General features: G+C 41.2%; 1 protein-coding gene across 1 annotated transcript in view; it reads left to right on the top strand.

Annotated features, from left to right (window-relative positions):
• Nucleotides 1–10608: 10608 nt before the first annotated feature.
• csmd3b (CUB and Sushi multiple domains 3b) overlaps nt 10609–20852 on the top strand; it is a 470660-nt gene continuing 460416 nt past the window's right edge. Inside the window, exon 1 of the mRNA XM_061742392.1 lies at nt 10609–10702. Within this exon, the coding sequence (XP_061598376.1) occupies nt 10624–10702 (79 nt within the window). The 5' untranslated portion in view covers nt 10609–10623. The remainder of the gene's footprint in view (nt 10703–20852) is intronic.

Genomic DNA, 20852 nt, shown 5'->3' on the forward strand with positions numbered 1-20852 from the left:
TTAAAAAAGGCAATGCAATCATTTTCTTTTTTTAATATATATTTTAGTCCACTAAATCATATTGAATATTAACTTATTTTTCTTTGAATGGAATATGTTTCTTGTGTTTCCCTCATCAACTTGATTTCTTTTGTTGATATCCTGTGAAACATTTCAAAATAAAGTTGGGATACCAAGGCTTTTTCTTTGTAACGTTGCCATTCTCTTTATTACAACATTTGAATAGTTTTCTGGTATTGAGGATAGCAAGCAATTTAGTATTTTAGTTGTTAATTCGTCCAATCCTTTTCTGCAGAGGGCCCAGAGCTACCTCTCCTTGGCCATTTCCTTCAGCTCTTCTGGAAGGATACTGAAGTGTTCCCAGGCCAACCAACGGATATACTGTAGTCTCTCCTGCATGTCCTATGTCTTCCCTGGATTTTCATCCCATTTGGAGATTCAAAAAACAATTCAGAAGGGAAGCATTCAGGAGGCATCCTATCCAGATGCTAAAAGGAGCTCGTTGCGGGCCTTTTAATGTGGACGAGCAACAACCCTACTCAAATGACGGAAGTTCTCATCTCATCTCTAAGGATGCTCATCCACCTGGGAAAGGAAACATGTTTCATCCACTTATCGATGTAATCTCCTTCTTTCATTCACTACCAACAGTTTATAACCATAGTTGAGTTTGGGACATATATTACACCTAAACACACAGCCTTAAACCTTTTGTTTAGGCTCTCATTTCACCCAAAAAGATTGATACCAGAACCAAATTAGTGCAGACACTGCACATATCCATCAATCACTTCTGCAGGTGTACCTAATGAAGAGGCCAAACAGAGTATGTAACTGAGGTTTTTAGTATGTGATTGAACTTGGTCAATTAATCTTATGCTGGATTTTTCAGATAGCCAATGAAGAACAGCTAATCCTTGCACCAATTCACAACACCTGCTCCAATCCCGTACAGTTACAGGAGTCTGCCAAGGCCCTGGTAAGGATACTAAAGCCCCTTTTCCATTATACAGTTTTCGACTTGACATGCCTCGACTCTACTCGCCTCGGTCTCAATCGTTTTAAATTACAGTTCAGTACCACCTGAATGTGTGTGTAGAACGTGTTGCTCCATTGAGCCCCCTCTGGATGTGGTCGACTGCCACAAGCTACGTATGGACCTCTTCGTTGCACCACGGAGTAGGTTTACTTGCCATTTTTCACTGGACCAAAGTTTAGTTGTAAAATAAACACCGTGGTCGCTATTGGCAGGTGTTAAATATGGCAGGTGTGGAGGAGATGCTTTCAAGACCCATTAGAGACGTTACACTCTGGCCAATCAGTGGACTACAGCTTGGTGACAACTTATTTTCAGCCCGAGTCAGCTGGGTTAGAAACCCGGCTGAGTAGGTCTGAGGTACTAACCGAAAGTACTTAACTTATCTTGCTTCTTATCTTGGGGCTGTCCTTTTTGTTCTTTGTTCTTTTAGCCAAAGCACCGTCGTCACTTAACTTGTGTTGTTGAGTGTATGGTTTTGGATTGTATGAGGAAGCACTCACTGTAAACCAAATTTACCCAAGGGTACAATAAATACATCTAATTTAATCTAATCTAAAGTATCACTTTGTGGAAAACTCTTAAAACAGAATAGAGTCAAGTGGAGCCAAGCTGAGCAGGTACCAGTTAAAGCAAGATCATTAGTCTTAAACATAACTTCAACACACAACAAACTTAAAAACACACAAATAAAATACACACCAAGTAGTTTTTACATTTAGCCAAGTATAGTTTACTGCAAATAATAATGCAAGTGTGTGTTTATCATGATCCTTCAGATACGCTTCTTCTGTATAGTTACTGTCATTTGTTTGTTCAAAGTTAGTCTTATTTTTTGTTTTCTTTAAAGAAGTCAGTTTTGAACCAGCTGGTCAACTATCCAGGAGTGTGTCTGGCTGACAAGGAAAAGCTATGTGTTTGCAGAATGTGAGAGATTGACAGCTGTACAGGATGTGCTGGAATAAAAGCTTAGGGGGGAGAAAATTGAGCAGGACTCATCCATTCAACTGGTAGAAAAAAGCGTGGAGGGAAGAGATGTGCTGCTGTTCCTCCAAGTTCTCTGGGGAGGTGTTGCTATCTGTGCAGAAAGCATCACGCGTGAACTGCGGTTTAATTCACACAACTGAAAAACTTGCTGTAGAGTCCTCAAAAACATGACTCAATATGCATATACAGGACTGTCACAGAAAATTTGAATATTGTGATAAAGTTCTTTATTTTCTGTAATGCAATTAAAAAAACAAAAATGTCATAGATTCTGGATTCATTACAAATCAACTGAAATATTGGAAGCCTTTTATTATTTTAATATTGCTGATTATGGTTTACAGTTTAAGATTAAGATTCCCAGAATGTTCTAATATTTTGAGATAGGATATTTGAGTTTTCTTAAGATTTAAGCCATGATCAACAATATTAAAATAATAAAAGGCTTGCAATATTTCAGTTGATTTGTAATGAATTCAGAATGCATGACATTTTTGCATTACAGAAAATAAAGGACTTTATCACAATAGTCTAATTTTCTGAGACAGTCCTGTACATGCATGTTGCTTAATCAAATGAAGTTAAAAAACTCTAATACCCAACTTGAAAACTCATGAGTATCTATGCATAATTTTTAATATATATCAACAGAAGCACTGGATTACTGCAACCCATGAATCAGATGTACCTACCTGCCCCATTTTCTCCTGATGACTGTCTTCATGTGGCTTCATTGTTCACTGTATTAAACTGAATCTGTAAATTCAGCCCGTCTCATCCCAAACACACAAACATGCACATAGTTTACATGCTTGCGCATACATGCACGCTCACCGAGGCTCCGTATTTATTTGGTGTGACTCGTGACAGCCTCTCCGTTGCTGCTGGATTTACGGTCCTCAAATGCCTGGCCTGTGTGTGCATTTTTCTGTGTTATGCAGGTTAGGATTGTGTCCAGCCCTGCCAGTGTGGAGAGGAAAGAGGTGGCGAGATGAGAGAATGAGATGTATATAACCGTTTTAGAAGATTCTTTCATTCCTGTGGGCATCATGTGGGGCTGTAAAATGAAAAAGGAAGCAGACTTGGAATCAAAGAGAGTATCAAAGAAAGCTGTACAACACTTAGATCCAGTCCATCTCAACAAAATGGCTTCACACATAAATCTATCATTGCTTTATTTGAAATTACACACACACACACACACACACACACACACACACACACACACACACACACACACACACACACACACACACACACACACACACACACACACACAGCACTGTAAAGTGCAGTAGATTGCATCCAAATCACCACCATCTGAAAGTAATGGGAACTGGTGGCTGGGGGCTAAGTCTGCTCTGCCCCTTAAATACCAGACACCACATCAATATCACACTCCAGTGTGTAAAAATATAAGGAACACTATTCACAGAATAGTGTTTAATACTGCAAAAATAATTATTTTTTCTATTTGTGTCAAATAACATTAAATAAGAATGAGCCCAAACACTAAATATGTATCAAAAACAATCCGAGCGGTAAACTATTGGGATGCAAATAATTCTCCTTTAGATTTTAGGGAGGAGAGAGGTTTGATTGTCAACACTCTTGCCCCACAGCAAGAATTTTTTCGACTTGACAATTCCAGCTGGGGCCTTTCCATTTCGAGTTTGCATGGTCCCCCCATGCCTATGCTAGTTATCTCCGAGTAAAAAGGCACGTTGTTTGTTTGTGTGGCCCTTTGATGGACTGGTGATCTGTCCAGGGATTTAGCCTGCTCCTCACTCAATGGCATGCAGGACGCCTATCCCTGCTGAAAAGCATGAAAACGGGAAAGAAAATGCATGGAAAGACGGTCTGATTAACCATCCATTGGATGAGCAGATTTTGTTTTACATTTTTATGATATTGTGTTAGAAATGGGTTTTTATTTTAAATAAAGGAAGGATGCTGATGAATAAATGCAATAAATCCATCTTTTATGTAACACAATGCCATGCTCTGTCTATATTTTACATATACTGCCTAATTGTGCACTGATGTCTCCATTTATTCTCTGTAAAATGTCATAATGACATCTGTGTAAAGCAGCAGACAGCAGGAACATTAAGTTCTTTTTAAAGATGCTTAGTTTCCGAAATGAATGATGTTTATCTTGTTTGGCAGACACAAAATAGTCTTAAAAAAGCTATTTATATACTGTGTATACATATATCTTTTAGTCATGGTTACTTAGCATATAATGTAGGGTGGAACTTTTGTCGTCTAGATGAATGTGAATAGTAAAGTCGTAGGAGTCTGTCTGAAGTCTGGTATCACTGGCTACATCTTGTAAAGGCTGGTTAGTCTCTTCCTCTTTTCAATCAGGTGGCATCGGTAGCTATACTTGTAAAAACACTCCTGACGTTGTCTGCCATTGGTTTAAGTAATAAGAGCCAAACCTTGATGTGTGTATGAGGTTTGTGTGGGTTTATGTATGGGTGCGACTGGCACCCTGCTGTAAAATCTTCTTCCTGGACAAGGACTTTTCACAAAAACAGGCCCACAGACTCAGCGTCCAATTGACACAATTTGTCTCCCTCCTCATACACACCCCATCAGCAACAGTGCTTGCACATAAGCAGCTGGTGATGAACAAATATTCATGAACAAATATTCATCTACATTTTGTGAAATGGGAATCGTTCTGATTTGACAGCAGCTCCTTTCCCACGCTCCTTATTGGATATCTTTTCAGTCAGTTATAAGACTGAGAAGCCCTGATCCACTAGCAAAAGTTAGGAGAAGATATTTAACAATTACAGCAACAGAAATTGAACAGCAACAGTAAATCTTCTGCATGATATTCAACCTAATTGACTACTCACTGCCTTGGCATGGAGGTGACACCGTCCTGCTGTTCAAGCGTAGAAGCTACATCTGGAGGTAGCTGCCACCGTATCGAGCATGCTTAGATAAAATATCTCATGGTGGAGAGCATCTTAACATCCAGTGGCATGTTACCAATCTGAGGCAGCAACCTGAGCATCTGCTTTCTTCTCGTTTTTCCTCAGTTTACTTTCAGTTCAGTGGATGAACAAACAAGGACCGGGAGTGGATGCATCACACGTGGACAGAATGAGTCCTTTTCACCAAAACATTAGAGATGCAGGAAACTTCTGAATTCTAGGTACAATATTATCATTTGTCCTGCTGAACAGTGTGACATAAATCATGTGTTTCCATTTTTTTGGACTCGCATCATCATAAGGTTAAAAAAAAAAAAAAGAAAGCCACATGGTGGGGAAAGTCTTGATTGGTCAGATACTACCACAGACCAAAGTGCTAGTGACCGTTCACGAGAACAACATCATCCCGATACTGTATGTGTCATGATGTCACTCTTCTGGCCAATGGGAAACGGGAACACAGCTGGTCTGCTGTAACAGAAACTGCTTTGTTTTTGTTTCCTGGAAGACATGTGGATGACGTGGGGACATTTTTGACATTTAGCAACCTTTTTATGTGAAAAACCGTGGAAACATATTTTCTACTTCTTGAGTAAAATGTTCTTTTGAAGCAATCATCTGCACAAGCAGCTCCAAATGGTCCATAAATGTGTGAGCCTCAGTGCTCCCCTCCCCAGGAGGCTGTCAATCTCCAGCTGACTCAGCCTAAAGTAAACCTGAAAGCAGCCAGCGAACAACTGCACCTCCTGGATGACCTTAAACGCTCCCAACTCCTATCTACGTTTTAGGAGAGATGGATCCACACTCTCACCTTCCTTGCTCCTCGCTCATTTCTTCATCCTCAGCCACAGGCTCAATCTGAAACCAGAGCTTTGTTTGGCGACAAATAGAAAGCTATGGCGTATAAAACTAGTTTATCTGCCAACCACTCCCTGAAACCTTATGGGTCACCCAGCAACTTGTGCCCTTCATCGACACTGTACGTTGAACACGTATGGGTGGATTTCTGGACTTCCTACGTTACGTTTAGCAGATGCTTTTATCCAAAACAACGTTCCACAGAGGAAGAGAATCAAGACACAGGATTGAGAATAGTAGATCACAAACTAGTAAGACTAGTTGAATAATTGAAGCCAAGTGCCACTAATAGATGACATTTAAATGCAGCTTGGGAAGGGGGAGTGCAGTTCACGAAGGTGTTCTTGAATGTAGAGAGGGACAGCTCTGCTGTCGCGGCCACTGGAAACCATTGGAAACCACTGGTAACCACTGGCGACTTGTCGTTGTTGAAAACGTAGATATCTCAAAGATTTGTTGGTCCCAGCTCAGATCAGAGCTCTGCGTTCCAGGAGCTACTTTGGAGAAATTTGACCAGTCATGAGACGCTTCAAACCACATCTTTTTCACAACACTGATGAGTGATTGGTATGAAACTGAAGACAATTCTAAGTTTCTCTGAAGTAACTGGGTGAAAAGTTAATGTGAAGACACTCTAGATGAAACCAAAATAGTTGAAGGCCATCTGATATCCAAATCCATCTCAAGCGAGCCTTTGGATGACAATATCTGATTTGACGCTTGATGCTGATATCATCTCATTTCAAAAAGAAGAAAATGTTGAGGAGTTTAACTGTAAATGAAATTAGTATTCAAACTAAACAAACCAAACTACTATTTCCCGCAGGGTGTGTTTGCTACTACTGCTGCATTGTGTAGCATTGCCTCAGGATAACTCAGTCATGACAAAACCAATGCAAAACATAATATCTGTAAATGGGTCGTTAAAGGATTTGATTCTGTTGCATTTTGCCGTTCAATATTGCTACAATAAGGATCAGAAACATAGAAGAAATGCAGATTGATTTAAGCCGTTGTCAGCTGTTTGCTTCAGGATCAAAGCCGAGTACATCATCTGCAATCATCAAAAAGAAGATGATTGCTGTCATCACAGCATTTATGCGTTAATGGATACAAATAAATAGGCTTTTGGAAATACAGCTGTCAAATGCTTGGCCTCGTTTGAACCAGTGATATACAGTATCTGCGTAGGGAAATCCAGCCGGGATGAATCAGGACAGGCTGACAGGTTGGGTTCTGTCAACAGCGTTGCTTTGAAACAGACACGGCTGCCTCCACCTGCTCGCTGTATACTGTATAAGCTCTTCTGGATAAAACTTAACACAGAGCAGAATAAGCATAGTAATGCGCATTTTAGATTCCAGGGTTTCTAGGACAAGTTGGAATATATTACATCTGCCAGTTGAACGTCTACTTTTTGAGGCCACTGCAAAGAAGCATTGAGAAAAGCGAATTACTCATGCAAGACTCCAGCATTTTCTCTCCTCATGTCTTCTCATCCTTTCTGTGTCTCTTTCTCTCTGTCGCTGCTTCTCTCTCACACATTTCCATTTTATTTTTGAGCCACTACAGAAACCCCCTCCCACCTCCTCGCTCGCCCCCACTGTCCATCTACAATTCTTTTACACCTTGTACCTGCTATTTCCACACGACCTCTTTTTTTAAATCACTCATCCTTTTTATCTTCTATCCCATGTTTCTCCTTACCCTATATATCCCTCCCCTTATTTCTAGTTGTTTGCCTCTACTCTTGTTTTATTGGGTTTATACGTATTTATATTGTTTGTATAGACTAGTGTTCCTCTCTTTGCATCCCTTCATCAGCTATATTTTATTCTCATACAATATTGTTCCCTATTGCTTCTCTTCTCTTCACAGCTCCATATACGTTAACTCTCATGCGTCTCCCCCTTCTCCTCCCCCTTCAGTTCCCTCTCTCCCAGTTACTCTCCCCATTTTGTCCTTTCTCTTTCCTCCCTCTCTCTTTTGATATGAACCTCACAAACAGCTGATTGATTTTTAAAAGCTGCACAGATTTGGAACCGAAGGAGAACCCGGAAATCTGTGTGTGTGTGTGTGTGTGTGTGTGTGTGTGTGTGTGTAGGGGGGGGTCACATACAGAATTTTAGTTATATGGGTATAGACAGTATGAACACTGCCAGAGACCGAGGTTATGTGGTGAATATTGAGATTATACCAATGTGATTAACACTGCCGTTGTAATGGAGAAAAACCAAAGGAGGACGGGGGGAGAGAATGCGCCTGTAGATGGCAGAAGAGTGCTTTAAGGGAGCAGGAGCAGGTTTCACCAACACACAAGAACCTTCTGTCACACACTCCTCTGGATGCATTAATAGACACTAGGTGCCCTGTCATGCTAGGAATTCTCCAAACCGAAATTGAACCTGCTTTCTCTCATGACCCTTCAGCTATCACACAAACGCTGTAGATTACACTGAAACGCCACTCGGCTGCAAGGAATGACTAGAAAATCAGCAGTACCATTAGTTTCATCCTTACGATTGCAGCGAGGGAAGCTGGTCAATAACATGAATGCATTCAGAATGAGATTCACAAATTTCCTGTAGGACTGCTTTATGATAAGAGTTGCATTGAAATCCTGTCATATTTCTTTGAAGCGTGATACTGGTTGTGGTCATTTTTCTACTTAAGGGAATTCAAGTCCCCCCCCCCTCCCGGCACCAACTCCCTCAGCTCAGACCAGCTCAAGATGAAGGACTGAGAATAAAGACTACATCACAACTCTGAACATCCCCCGTTTATAAATAGCTTTGAAGGAAGACAACATGCCATGCTGCGAGAAACTGGTGATCGGAGATGGACTGTGATGAGATCACGTCCTCAAAAAACATAAATATATGATGGAAAATGTAACTTAAAAAAACCCTTCCCCCTGAGAAAATTCATCAGTTGAAATAATTTGGGACTGAGCCTGTCTGGAACCTCCAACTTGTGTTTCTGTCTCTAGTGAATCTCATTTAAATAAGTGTTGTTCATCTTCTTTAACTTTTTAAAATCATCATTATTTAAATACCTTGCAAACTCTCGGTGCCAGTAATCGTCAGCTGGAACACTTGTTGATGGAGTACACTTGAACTTGATCATTCTAGACATAGTTTGTGCCCCGGCGTAGCTTAGTTTGTTGTCAGATTGTGCCGATAATTTATAATTACATTAAATACATTTCTATAATTGTTACTTCATTCAACCAGTGAACTGCTTCTACCTCAAACTACCTGATGCCCAAACCAGAAGACGTTTCTTGGCCAGCGGGATGGATGCCTCCCTGGGAGGTGTTTGGGGGTATGTCCACCTTAAAGGAGACCTCGGGTAACATGGGTCGTTGTGATTTACTTCCAATTTGGATTTTGAGTAGTTTGAGTCTGTTTTCCTAATTTGGTCACAGGTGGAGTTTTGTAAATCGTCATTCCGTCCAGGACACCAACGCATAACCCCTTCCAAAGCATCTACAGTGCAGCCTACATAGCCTACACTTAACCATAGCTGACTTGAAAAGATCCTATTCATTTATTCATTTATCTTTACACGAGTCCACTATTGCCAGTATTAATTCCAGCTATATGAGCACGTGAACAGAGGCGGGAGCTAACAGTATGAGGAGGACTTGAAGGCAGCATCTCTGTACCGGCGGGCTGAGGGATAAGACACACCATCCAGCCTTACCGGAGAGAAGAGTGCACTGGGGAGGATTCATGTTCCCTACTCTGCTTTTGGACTCCGACAGGCATTTTCATTAAATTTGATATACATTTTTATGCCTCCAAAAAGAGAAAAAAGGGGGCTGTCTAGATTCGGAGCTGGCTCGACTTGGCTTATTTGGTAAGGATATATAAAGGAGTGACCGGTGATGCTCGTGTGAAAGAAGTCAGCGGAATGAGAGACTGATGATGATGAGAATAATGAATTTCTCTTCTTTCATTGGGTTGGGGGGGTAAAAAGATGCAACAAAAAAAATCCCCGCAGTTTGTGACAGAGGAGGAAGACAGGGTTTGAGAGACGCATGAGTGAATGGACGAAGGAGGACAGTACGGGAACAGGACACAGGAGCGGTATTTGTGCGTGTGAACGCATCCAGAGAGGAGCTCGGGGCATTTCTGTTGGAGACGCACGTTACAAAACCACCAGGGGAACGAGGAGGAGGGACGCCGGAGCCGATACGGGATCTATCAGGATGAAGGGGGGAGTGTGGATCTGAATCTCTCCTTCCCTCTATATCACTTTTTCTTCTTTTTGGTAATGGAACTAGAGGGGAAAGAAGAGAGATATTGACAGCGAGCATCGTGAGCAGGGGCGCCAACCTGTGCGCCCGTCCCTCCGGTCCCTCTGCGTCTTTACTTTGCTCTCCGGTGGATGTTGACTGAATTCATCGAACGGATGTGAAAGGATTTATATCTATGCTGGAAGGAGACGGCGAAGAAAAAAAAAAGCACGCGTCTCTCTCTTTCTGTCCCCCCTTTTCCTTCTCTCCTTCTCTCCCTCCCTCTCCCTCTTTCACTGTCTCCCTCTTTTTTCTCCCACCCCCCCTTTTTTTTATTTTGGGGGGGGTGAGGGGGGATGCGAGGCAGCATGCGGCCCGGCGAGAGCTCAGAGGGAAGATGTTGCCGTGGTAATAATAATAATAATTATTATTATAAGGCTCCTAATAATAATAACAGTGGCTCGGACCGCCGTCTCGCGCGCCCCCCGTACCGGGGGATGATGGAGAGGGTCGCGCCGGAGAGGAGGAGGGTTGGAGGGACGGATGGAAGGATGACGAACGGAGGAATGACGGGGATGCGCTGTTTTCTGTGGAGTCTGGTTCTGTGCTCGCTCTCTTCGCGCGCGCAAGGTAAGGGATGCGACGCACACACACACACACACACACACACACGCACACGCGCGCACACACACACACACACACACACACACACACACACACACACACACACACACACACACACACACACACACACACACACACACACACACACACACACACACATTCACGCAGTGACACAAATGTCCTCTCTCATGGGCTCGCAGTCACGGTTGGTGTGACACTTTTTTTTTTGCTGCGCTCATAAGGAGGATGCTTCTTTTTCTTCTTGTGCGTGTGGAAAAGGAGAGATGCACACGTGTGTGTGTGTGTGTGTGTGTGTGTTGGGGGGGTGTCTGCGTGCGCGTGGGGATGTCTGCGAGGTGTCGGTGCAAGAGTGTGAAGGCTGATTTATGGTTCCGCGTTACACCGACGCAGAGCCTACGGCGTAGGGTTACGCGTACCCTACGCCGTCGGTTTAACGCAGAACCATAAATCAATCTTGAGTGGGGAGGAAGGTATGTGCGCGCGTCCGTGTGTGCGGTGTGTTGCGGAGGAAAGCTGAGAGAGAGAGAGAGATGGAGAGATGGAGAGAATGTCTTGCAGGGGGGTGAAGGGAAAGGGGGGAGAAACGGGGCAGAAGCGGCAACAGCCTCTTTCCCTCGTCCCTTGTTTTCTCCCATCCTTCTCTTCAATACAGCCATTGAGCCGGTAGCCAATAAATATTCCTGCGGTAGCTCTCGGGCTGTGGCAGCGAACGTGAGTTGCTTATACCAAACTGTGTGTGCGTGTAGGTGGACGTGAGTTGTTTATAGTGATGAGATCTAAGCCTTACACAGCATTTTGTTCTAAATCTCGAGCTCCATACTCATTTATCCCTTTTTTTTAACTGCATTTCAGTTAAATTAGGTTATGTAAGGGTATCTTCCCACTTTCTGTCCTTATCCTCCCCGTTCTCACTCCTCCCTCTTTTACCCCCCCTAAATTTCTTCATTCTAGTGAAATAAAATGGCAAAATCCTCACAGTTTAAGGCACTTTGTAATGTTTCGTCTGTGACTCCTCCACTTTCCTTTTCCATTCTCGCTCCCACACACAATGACACTTGCCTGCTGAGAAACCCTTGGGCGTCAGACATTGAGGCTCTAAATACCCCTTTAGCACTTTTTTTGGGATACACGGGGTGCTGGGATCTATATCTGGATCTTACCAGTGGGAACTGATAAGGTCAGAGGAAGACTGTTTGGGGATTAGACCTGAGAACGAGCCCTTGGACTCGAGCACAAATGGCCAACAAAATATTGCTAAGAAGTTGGATTGCTTTTGACAACAAAATGATCGGTATTGATCAAGACAATGTAAAACTGCACTCTTTTAAAACCTCAAATCTCTTTTGCGACATGGTCCCATTGCAGCTGGTTACTACAATGATGAGTAATGTTCAAAGAACGTTTGAAATACAGACATGTGATAGACGAACTAGCTCTATGGTGAAATATATCAGACTACAGTGACAAAATAAAACATCTGAAGGACTGCCCTATTGCCTTGAAAATTATCACCAAGTGGTTCTGACTAAATGTCCATATATGAGACACAAGAACATTCGTGTCTCCACACTGATGTGTCAGATGAAACCTCTGTGGGAGCAAAGCAGTCTTCATACAATAAAAGTATAGTAGGAGGACATGAGTGAAAGAATTAGGTGAAAAAAGGGGCGGGAATTAGTAGAAAACAGAGATCAGACCAGCAAATGAATGCTGGACAAGGTTTCTGGCCCAGCCTGTGTTTGTGTCCATGGATGGTGATAATGGTCAGCCAGGAAGATGGAGCCAGAACATACGGTTTAGGACCCGGCACGCAGTGGGGGAGAGACAGAAACTGATACTTAAACAAGAAAGTGAACAATAGCGTGGAATCATGCTTCTTATTTGTGAAGTCGGTGATGTTTTAATGTCTCTGTAAAGCCCTTTGAATCACATTGTTGTTGAATTGTGCTAATAATCTTGCCTTGCCTTGAGATTCCTTTGTCATTGCCTGTGTGGTTCTCCGGTGTCAGGAGAATGAGCATTAGCAGAATGGAAATACGATGGATTTCTACTGCAACGAACCTTCACAGACACACTAGAATAAAGCATCTGAGGTATTAATAATCAGGACATTTTGGCCTTTATGTAAACTTGTTTGAAAGGTTATTTTGTGACTTTCTTTGATGGTTAGGATAAAAGATAAAACTGTGATTTGTTGGGTGTCAACCAGTCATACGCAAGAAAGGTGAGATTTCATTTTAAGCCCTGTAGGGGCCTACTTTGTAACGGTAATGTCTCTGTGCTTGACCATAGTAAGATAACTCATATTGTAAGATATTATCCAAGTCTTGATGAGGTAAGAAGTTTTGTATTTACAGATATCTGCAGTGTTTTTTTAATTGAAAGCATTTTAAGTTCAATGAAACATTGAGGGTAGATGTATAGGCTGCCAAAGTAAGCAAGTTAATAGAATGTTGGTTGAACAAGTCTGAAGAAATAGGTAAATTAATGTGTAAATTCTGGCATTTCAGACACTAAGGTTTTTAAAGGATGCAGCAAAATGAGCCAGCCGTTTCATAATGGCTGTAGCTGTTAAGTTAGGCCTGTTAACTCATTAAATAAGTAGCTAATAGATTCAGCAATATGTTATAACGTTCAGTCATTAAGGCATTGATTTTATTTCACCAAAGTGGCCTGTAATGTTTTTTTTCCAGTGTTTTCAAACTTATTTCATTTTAAAATCTTGCACATGACCAGAGGCTCAAAAAGCAACGTGAACATGGTTCTAATGTTCTAATGGTTCTAATGTTCTCATGGTTCTGGTATTTTCATGGTTCTAGTGTTGTCATGGTTCTAGTATTTTCATGGTTCTAGTGTTCTCATTATTTTAGCGTTCTCATGGTTCTTGTATTTTAATAATTCTAGTGTTCTAGTGTCTACTGGACCAGCAATGAACGTATGAAAAAGGCCCAGACTGCTGCTAAATTTGCAGAAAATCTAAACCTGAAAGACAGCACTTTGTCCGAACTACACGTGGTAAAAAAACTGTCGCCTTTATGTTGACAGTCAGCATTTGTACACAAATTGGTGCAAAAATAGGTTCTGTGAGCATAACTGCTGAATCTCACTCTTGTTTAAGAAAGAATGAAAAAAAAAACATCTTTTGCTCAAACAGCGATACAACTATGGAGATTTTTGCTATGGCATTATTAACCTTTATTGACTTTTGGCTGCAAATATTTTCTGATTGAGTCATTATCTACTTTTACATCGTTTAACAAGAGCCTTTAGGAAAACACATGTGTGTATGTGTGTGTGTGTGTGTGTGTGTGTGTGTGTGTGTGTGTGTGTGTGTGTGCGCGTGTGCGTGTGCGTGTGTGTGTGTGTGTGTGTGTGTGTATTTCTATATTTGAGTGAGCAGAAGATGATTTAATCTAGAATGTCACTCAGTAGTAGGTAAATAGTCTAGTAAAACTGAACAGAGACATTTAGCTGTAATCTCTGTTGTCACGGTTCATCATGCTACTCACCTTTATATTTAAAAATTGTTTTTGTGGCACTAGTCGTCTTTATTGAAAAAGTAGGTAGACACGAAATGGGTAGAGAAGGAGGGGGGGCATTGCAGTATAGAGCGTCAGGCCGACTTGAATCTGTGCTGGCCGCACGAGGACTGTAGCCCCTACAAATGGCGCCCGCTCAACCCAATGAGCTATCCAGGGCCCGTGCTACTCACTTTTATATTTGGAATATGATGTTCGGCTTAAACCTGCATGGATGGATTTGTCCTTGAAATAATTTCAAGAGAAAGTTGAAATCATTCGCGTCTGAAAGGCAACAGGAGCTGTGTATATTCATGAGTCCTTATGTCTGCCCCTTGGCAAGCCTTGAGGAATTCCACCAACCTTTTACTTGAGCCAAATCTACTTGTTTTCAGGAAGCGCCTCAACTTGAGATCCTCTGTCTTTGTAGTTTTGAAATAATTACAGGCTTCTGGAGTTATTCTGCAAGCACTCTATTGTAGAGGTAACAGCGACTAAAAGTGGATTGTTGAAAATATGAAAAAAAGCAAATAGGCACTTTAATTGTCCTCAATTCATTCAGATTGTGCCTATGAAACTGATGGGGACAGCCATGGCCCATGCAGGATATTGGCCGTTTGTGGGAGATTGGGGAGTAAATCTAGTCGGGTATGTCACCAAAGTCTCCTTGTGCCACTGTTTTTTTTTCACATTCATAACAATTCACACTGGCGTACCAAATGTGTTGTATTTGAGCTAAACACAGTGAAGCTAGAAAAAACACTTTTCTTCATGTTTAACCTCATTTAAGAATCTGTAATGTACCCATGAGGGTGTAACTGAACTGAAGCAAAATTAAGTTATCAGTTTGGGTAAAAAGTCTTGCCAAAGCACCGTGCAAAACTATGCCAGTCCTCATTGTTATGTCATTCCACCATTGAAAAACAAACAATGCATTGTTATGCTTTCTGTTAAATAATGCTAAGCTCTAGGACTTTTTGACTCAAGTTTTTTTGACTAGATTTACCCTTCTCATCATCTCACCTTACTTCTGCTTTTCAAAATGACAGCAGAGCATTTCCCCTGATTCTCTCAGCTTTTCCATCTCCTGTTTTTCTTTCAACCGTTGAAAGTTTCTTTTCCATAATGTCTTCCTCCCTCATTTCGTCAGTCAGATTTACACTGTGGCTCCCAAGGCTTAATTTACTCACGAAACATGCCAAACCAGACATATGCACACACACACCAGATGGAAAACCCCCACACATTTCAATTTTTCACTGTCTCTCAGACCTGATTGTATTCTGAGGCGCATTGCTTGTTAGACTCAAAAACGAGAGCTGCATGTAAGAAATAATCTTGTCAAGAGTTTTCCTGACAGCGTGTGGATCTCAGCGGTGCTTAAACAAAGGACTTACATTGATCAACGATCAAGCATTAATTATCAATTAGAAAGCCAGGTAATCTACCTCTGGTCATCCAGTGGAGTGAGGGATTGTCACTGCGAATGCTGAAGGCTAGTGCGCAGCATGTGAGTGTGCAATTAAAGGGGACCTATTATGGCATCTAATACCTATTTTATTTACCTATTTTAATGCCTTGAATGTCTTAAAAACAAGCTTTTGATTGTTTCTGCTAAATAAATTAGAAATTCAGCCTCTGAGCCATGTCTTTATCTTCCCATTCTCTAACCCCATTCTCTATGAGGGATTCTGAGTGGGCGGGGCTATGATAATGAGGCTCTGTGCTGATTGGCTGCCTGAATGACGCGATACCCCGCTACGAAAAAATGGCGGAAGCTCCGGCCGGCGGAGTTAGTTGGTGTGGTTTCACGCATCGGAGGCCAACCTATGTAAATCGCGTCCATTGTTACGTAACGACGGGAGCAGAATCTGAACGGCTCGTAGATCCACATCACACTGGACGGCTCATCCGGGCGGCTGTACAGACACTGCAGAATTTGGTTGCTTTCCTACTTCTCTGAGTTGTCAGGCTGAGGGGAGACCACTTTATATATGTTAAAGCAAGAGAAAACGTGTTTTTCATAATAGATCCCCTTTAACCTAGACTAATAAAAATAGCAAACTTTAATTTATATCGACGTGCCATGGCAATGCCGTTCTTTGTTTCTGAAACATGGCTAAATTGAAATATAATCATCCTCCCCTGGTAGTGTCTAGTAATTTAATGCTAGTCGTCATCAATATTAAATTGCAGCAGCTGGGCAGTGAAATGGTCCTTTAACCAGGTTTTTGTAACCAATCACTGAATATCAGCGATTGACTGGGGAAGTTGATGGCTCTGATGCTAATTATAAGACAGTGATTGATGTTTTCCATTAATGAGGCTCCATAAATCATTTATCTGTTTTAGTTACTGGTCAAGCATTTTTGTCATGTCTCTCTGCTGCCAGAACTCCTTTGATATTCTATGTACAGTTGGTACAGCTGTGTTTCTGGCTAGCTTCAGGGCAACTTTTTGTCTTTCCAACACACATGCATTTGGACTATTAGCACACTGTGTGCGCTGTGGGCCTGGCGAGCAATCTTGCACAGCACAGGCTCTCTAACACGCATTTAATCCTGTGGCTTATGGCTGGTTTCTCAGGGAGGAAGATGCGTCTGTGGCGGAGTAAGGCTCTTGATCACATAAATACTTTGACTCACGGAGAGACAGAGAGAAGGGGGAAGAGCCAGAGAGATGAAACTGAGGAAGTCAAGCAGTCATGGTGAGGAGGGGTCGAAGCATAACGCAAGGCACTTGACATTTTGCTTTGATATTAGTAACCTCTTGCACTTGTCTTCTCACATTTTCCCCATCCTTTTATCTTTACTTTTATTAGTTTGCACTGTTCCTCTGTCCTCTCTCCATCCACCCCCTTGACTTCCAGAGACATCATTCTGAATTAAGCCTTTGTAACCTTTGTAACCTGTGCCCCCTGTACTCCTGTACAGATAATTGTTAGTTAGTGTGCTAGACACTGTCCAGTGTGTGTGTATGTCGGTGTGTGTGTGTGTGTATGTGTGTATATATATATATATATATATACATACACACACACACACACATATATATATATATATATATATATATATATATATATATATATATACACACATATATATATATATATATATATATATATATATATATATATATATATATATATATATATATATATATATATATATATATATATAACAAAAGGACATCTCAAACTTTAATGGAATTGGAACATTACGTTGATGTCAAAGACTAAACCACCATTATCGTGAATATTTTGCGAATATCTCCAAAGTTAAACTATTATTGTTACACTTTACATGGAATTGCATCATGTCTAAATATGTGGACAAGAACCATTTTCATTATTTTCATTTAAATGAACCAGTCAATTAGTTACTCAAGTATAGACCTCCATCTTCAATTCAAAGGCTTTAACATAAACATGTGTGTAATTGTGTTTTAAGGCTTCATTAAGTGCAGATGTTTTTTTACATTACCTTCCAAGAACAAGAATAGCTGAAAAATGGTTGCATAATTATACATATGAGGGTTATTCATCAGATTCTGATGTAAATTCTGGGCAGTTGGGGTGCTGCATGGGTGCCCCCAGATGTGTTTTCTTCCCTTCAGGCTCTTACTGCACATAGTTCTGCCTTTAGAAAGAAAAAAATAAGCTCATGTGACTGACCCTGCCATGCTTTGCCTTAACAAGCTTTCCAGCTTCTTTGGCTATACATTTTGGCTGGGTATCCATCTGTAGTGTCCAAACTGCTCCTTTTGTTATTAACTGGTAAACATGCATGTCAACAGTGGCTAATGAAAATGGTTTTTGCCACATTACTGCATGTCCTGTAAGCACGCTGTGCTTCATCAGATCAGCCTGAGATTTGTACTGAATGTACCCGAACCTGTCCTCAAGCAACACACAGTTTAATGGATTAATGAATAACAGAACCTGCGTCATTTGCCATGAAACAGGAAGTGGATGCATGGTTCGTACGTTTTGAAAAAAATCTGGAAAAGTCATGGAATTTGAAAATGTAATTTTCAAGGCCTGGAAAGGTTTTTGAAACAAAAGTTCACCCCAAACGTTTTGTCATGGAATTTATTTTTTTTACTTGATAACATTTAGTAATAACAAACAGCCTATAAGGTAGATTTAAAATTGATCAATAAATATTTCGTGTCGAAAGGTCTTGTGCTCTCACGCATGACGTGCCTAGCATCTTGCGCGTCAAGGCTGATTTATGGTTCCGCGTTACACCAACGCATAGCCTACGGCGTAGGGTACGTGTAAGTTGCGCGGCGACGCGCACCCTACGGCGTCGATTTAACGCGGAACCATAATTCAGGCTTCACGCATCACAAGCTTTTTCCGACCCCAGAGAAAAATGTTTTTTTTTTTTTAGTTTAGTTTATCTCGGTCATGACATCACAAAAAAAGAATAAAAATGACAACAAGAAACACTGTGACACCGGTGTTCTGCCAATTTCTGCTCCCTGCCGAGAAATGCTACTTTGTGGTTCTGCGCATGCGCACAGTCGATTTTCAAAGTTTGCATCATTTCTTGCACGATGTAAAATGGATAATATGGGATGTTGAGTATTTGATACTTCAAAATACACGACCCATGACATGAATTACATTACACTTTGTGAACATTATACGATACATTGAAAAAAACCACAATTCTATTGCTTTATTTGATATTCATTCAGTCATTCGCCTTTATTTAACCAGGCAGGTCATTAAGAACACATTTACAATGACGGCCTGGCGAGAGACAAGGAAGTGGTTTAGGGAGTAAAACAGTAAAATTGTAGCTCTGTAGTTTGTAGTAAATGGCAGAACACCGGTGTCGTGCCAAAAAGTGTTTGCCTGCCAGAATCTGATTTCTCCCCTGAAAATGGGTCTTTTTACCTGCCAAAAATTGATTGAAGGCCAAATACAGTTAATGAAAGTTTGTTTCTACCTAAATATGATTTGATCTTATTCTTGAGCTTCATAATATAAACTCTAGAGCTCACATGATTGCTTTTAACTCTTTTAAAGGACCATTACAACACAAAATAGGCATTTTCACCTTCCAAAAATTGATTGAAGGCCAAATACAGTTAATGAAAAGTTGTTTCTGCCTAAATATGACTTTATCTCATTCTTGAGCTTCATAATCTGAAAATCTGACGTTTCAGCGCTATCGCTCAACGGGCTGCTGTGCGCGCTCCCGCGGCCACAAATCAGAAGAAATCAGATTCTGGCAGGAATCACTTTTTGGCACAACACCGGCAGTTTGCAGCAGGAGTTACCGCCACCGAGTCCTCCAAACAAGGGACTCTTTCAAATGTTCTCACCAGGAATGAAGTGCTACCTTCAGAAGTTTTATGGGCGCTAAAGGTAGATAATGCTCACTTTTCCTACAAGTCATGTGAAGACCTAAGCCAGCTTTTCCAGGGTATGTTTCCAGAGAGAGCCAAATAACAACGATATTTGCTTGTGGCGAACGCAAATGCGCATATCTGTGTACATTTGGACTGGCGCCCTACTTTAAAGGACTCACTTTACGAGTGTCAAAGCAAAGATATGTGATGTTATTTGACGAAAGCCTGAATCACTACTTGCGGTCTTAACAGCAACAGGTAAGCACTGTAAACAGCTCCCGACATCATTTTAAGATATATTTATTAAAAAAACGGCTATTCAATCATTCTGTTAACTTAAGTGTTTGTTAAGAAATTAATGTACAGACTGGGATGAGTTGGAGAAGTTTATTTAGAAGTGTTGTGTGTGTGTATATCGGCCGTGATGTTTCTGAGTACGAGCAGAGGCTCCTCCTTTCAAAATTGTGCGGTCATTGTCTGCCTATTGTTCATGTTAGTTATTTGCAGTGTTGTGCAAGTTCATACTTTCCATGAACTAGTTCAAAGTTCAGTTCACATAGTTTAAAAATGAACAGTTTACGTTCATAGTTCACCATTTTCATTTTGAACTAGTTCAAATTCAGTTCATTTCAATATTTTTAGGTGAGACGTAAGCTTCAGCACACCGTGATACAAGTACTTGTGTCATCAACAGAATTGTGCAGCCCTGGATGACAAGCTGATGACGATGATTAATTAGAATCAGGTGTGTTAAAGCAGGGTAGCATCTAAGACATGCAGGACAGTGTCACTCGAGGACCAGGGTTGCCTACCCCTGTTTTAGATGTGTTCCCTTCATCATCACACCTGATTCTAATTAATGGTCCTAATTAGCTTGTCATCAAGGTCTGCACAGCTCTGTTGATGACACAGCCACTTGTATCACGGTGTGCTGAAGCAGGGAAACATCTAAAACATGCAGGACAGTGGGCCTTGAGGACTGAGGTTGGGAAACACTGTTTTAGATGTTTCCCTGCCTTGATAAAAATGACTGTCATTAACAGACTTGTGCAGACCTGGATGACAAGCTGATGACAACCATTAATTAGAATCAGGTGTGATGATGCAGGAAACATCTAAAACATGCAGGACAGAAGGTCCTGAGGACCAGGGTTGGAGACTCTTGCTGAATACAATCATTTATTGTCCTGGTGGCTTTTCAGGCTGTAATTCTCCAACAATATAGTCCATTATCAGTGTGTCTACCTGTTGCA

The sequence above is a fragment of the Cololabis saira genome, chromosome 15 (genome assembly GCF_033807715.1).
Source record: "Cololabis saira isolate AMF1-May2022 chromosome 15, fColSai1.1, whole genome shotgun sequence".
Lineage (NCBI taxonomy): Eukaryota > Metazoa > Chordata > Actinopteri > Beloniformes > Belonidae > Cololabis > Cololabis saira.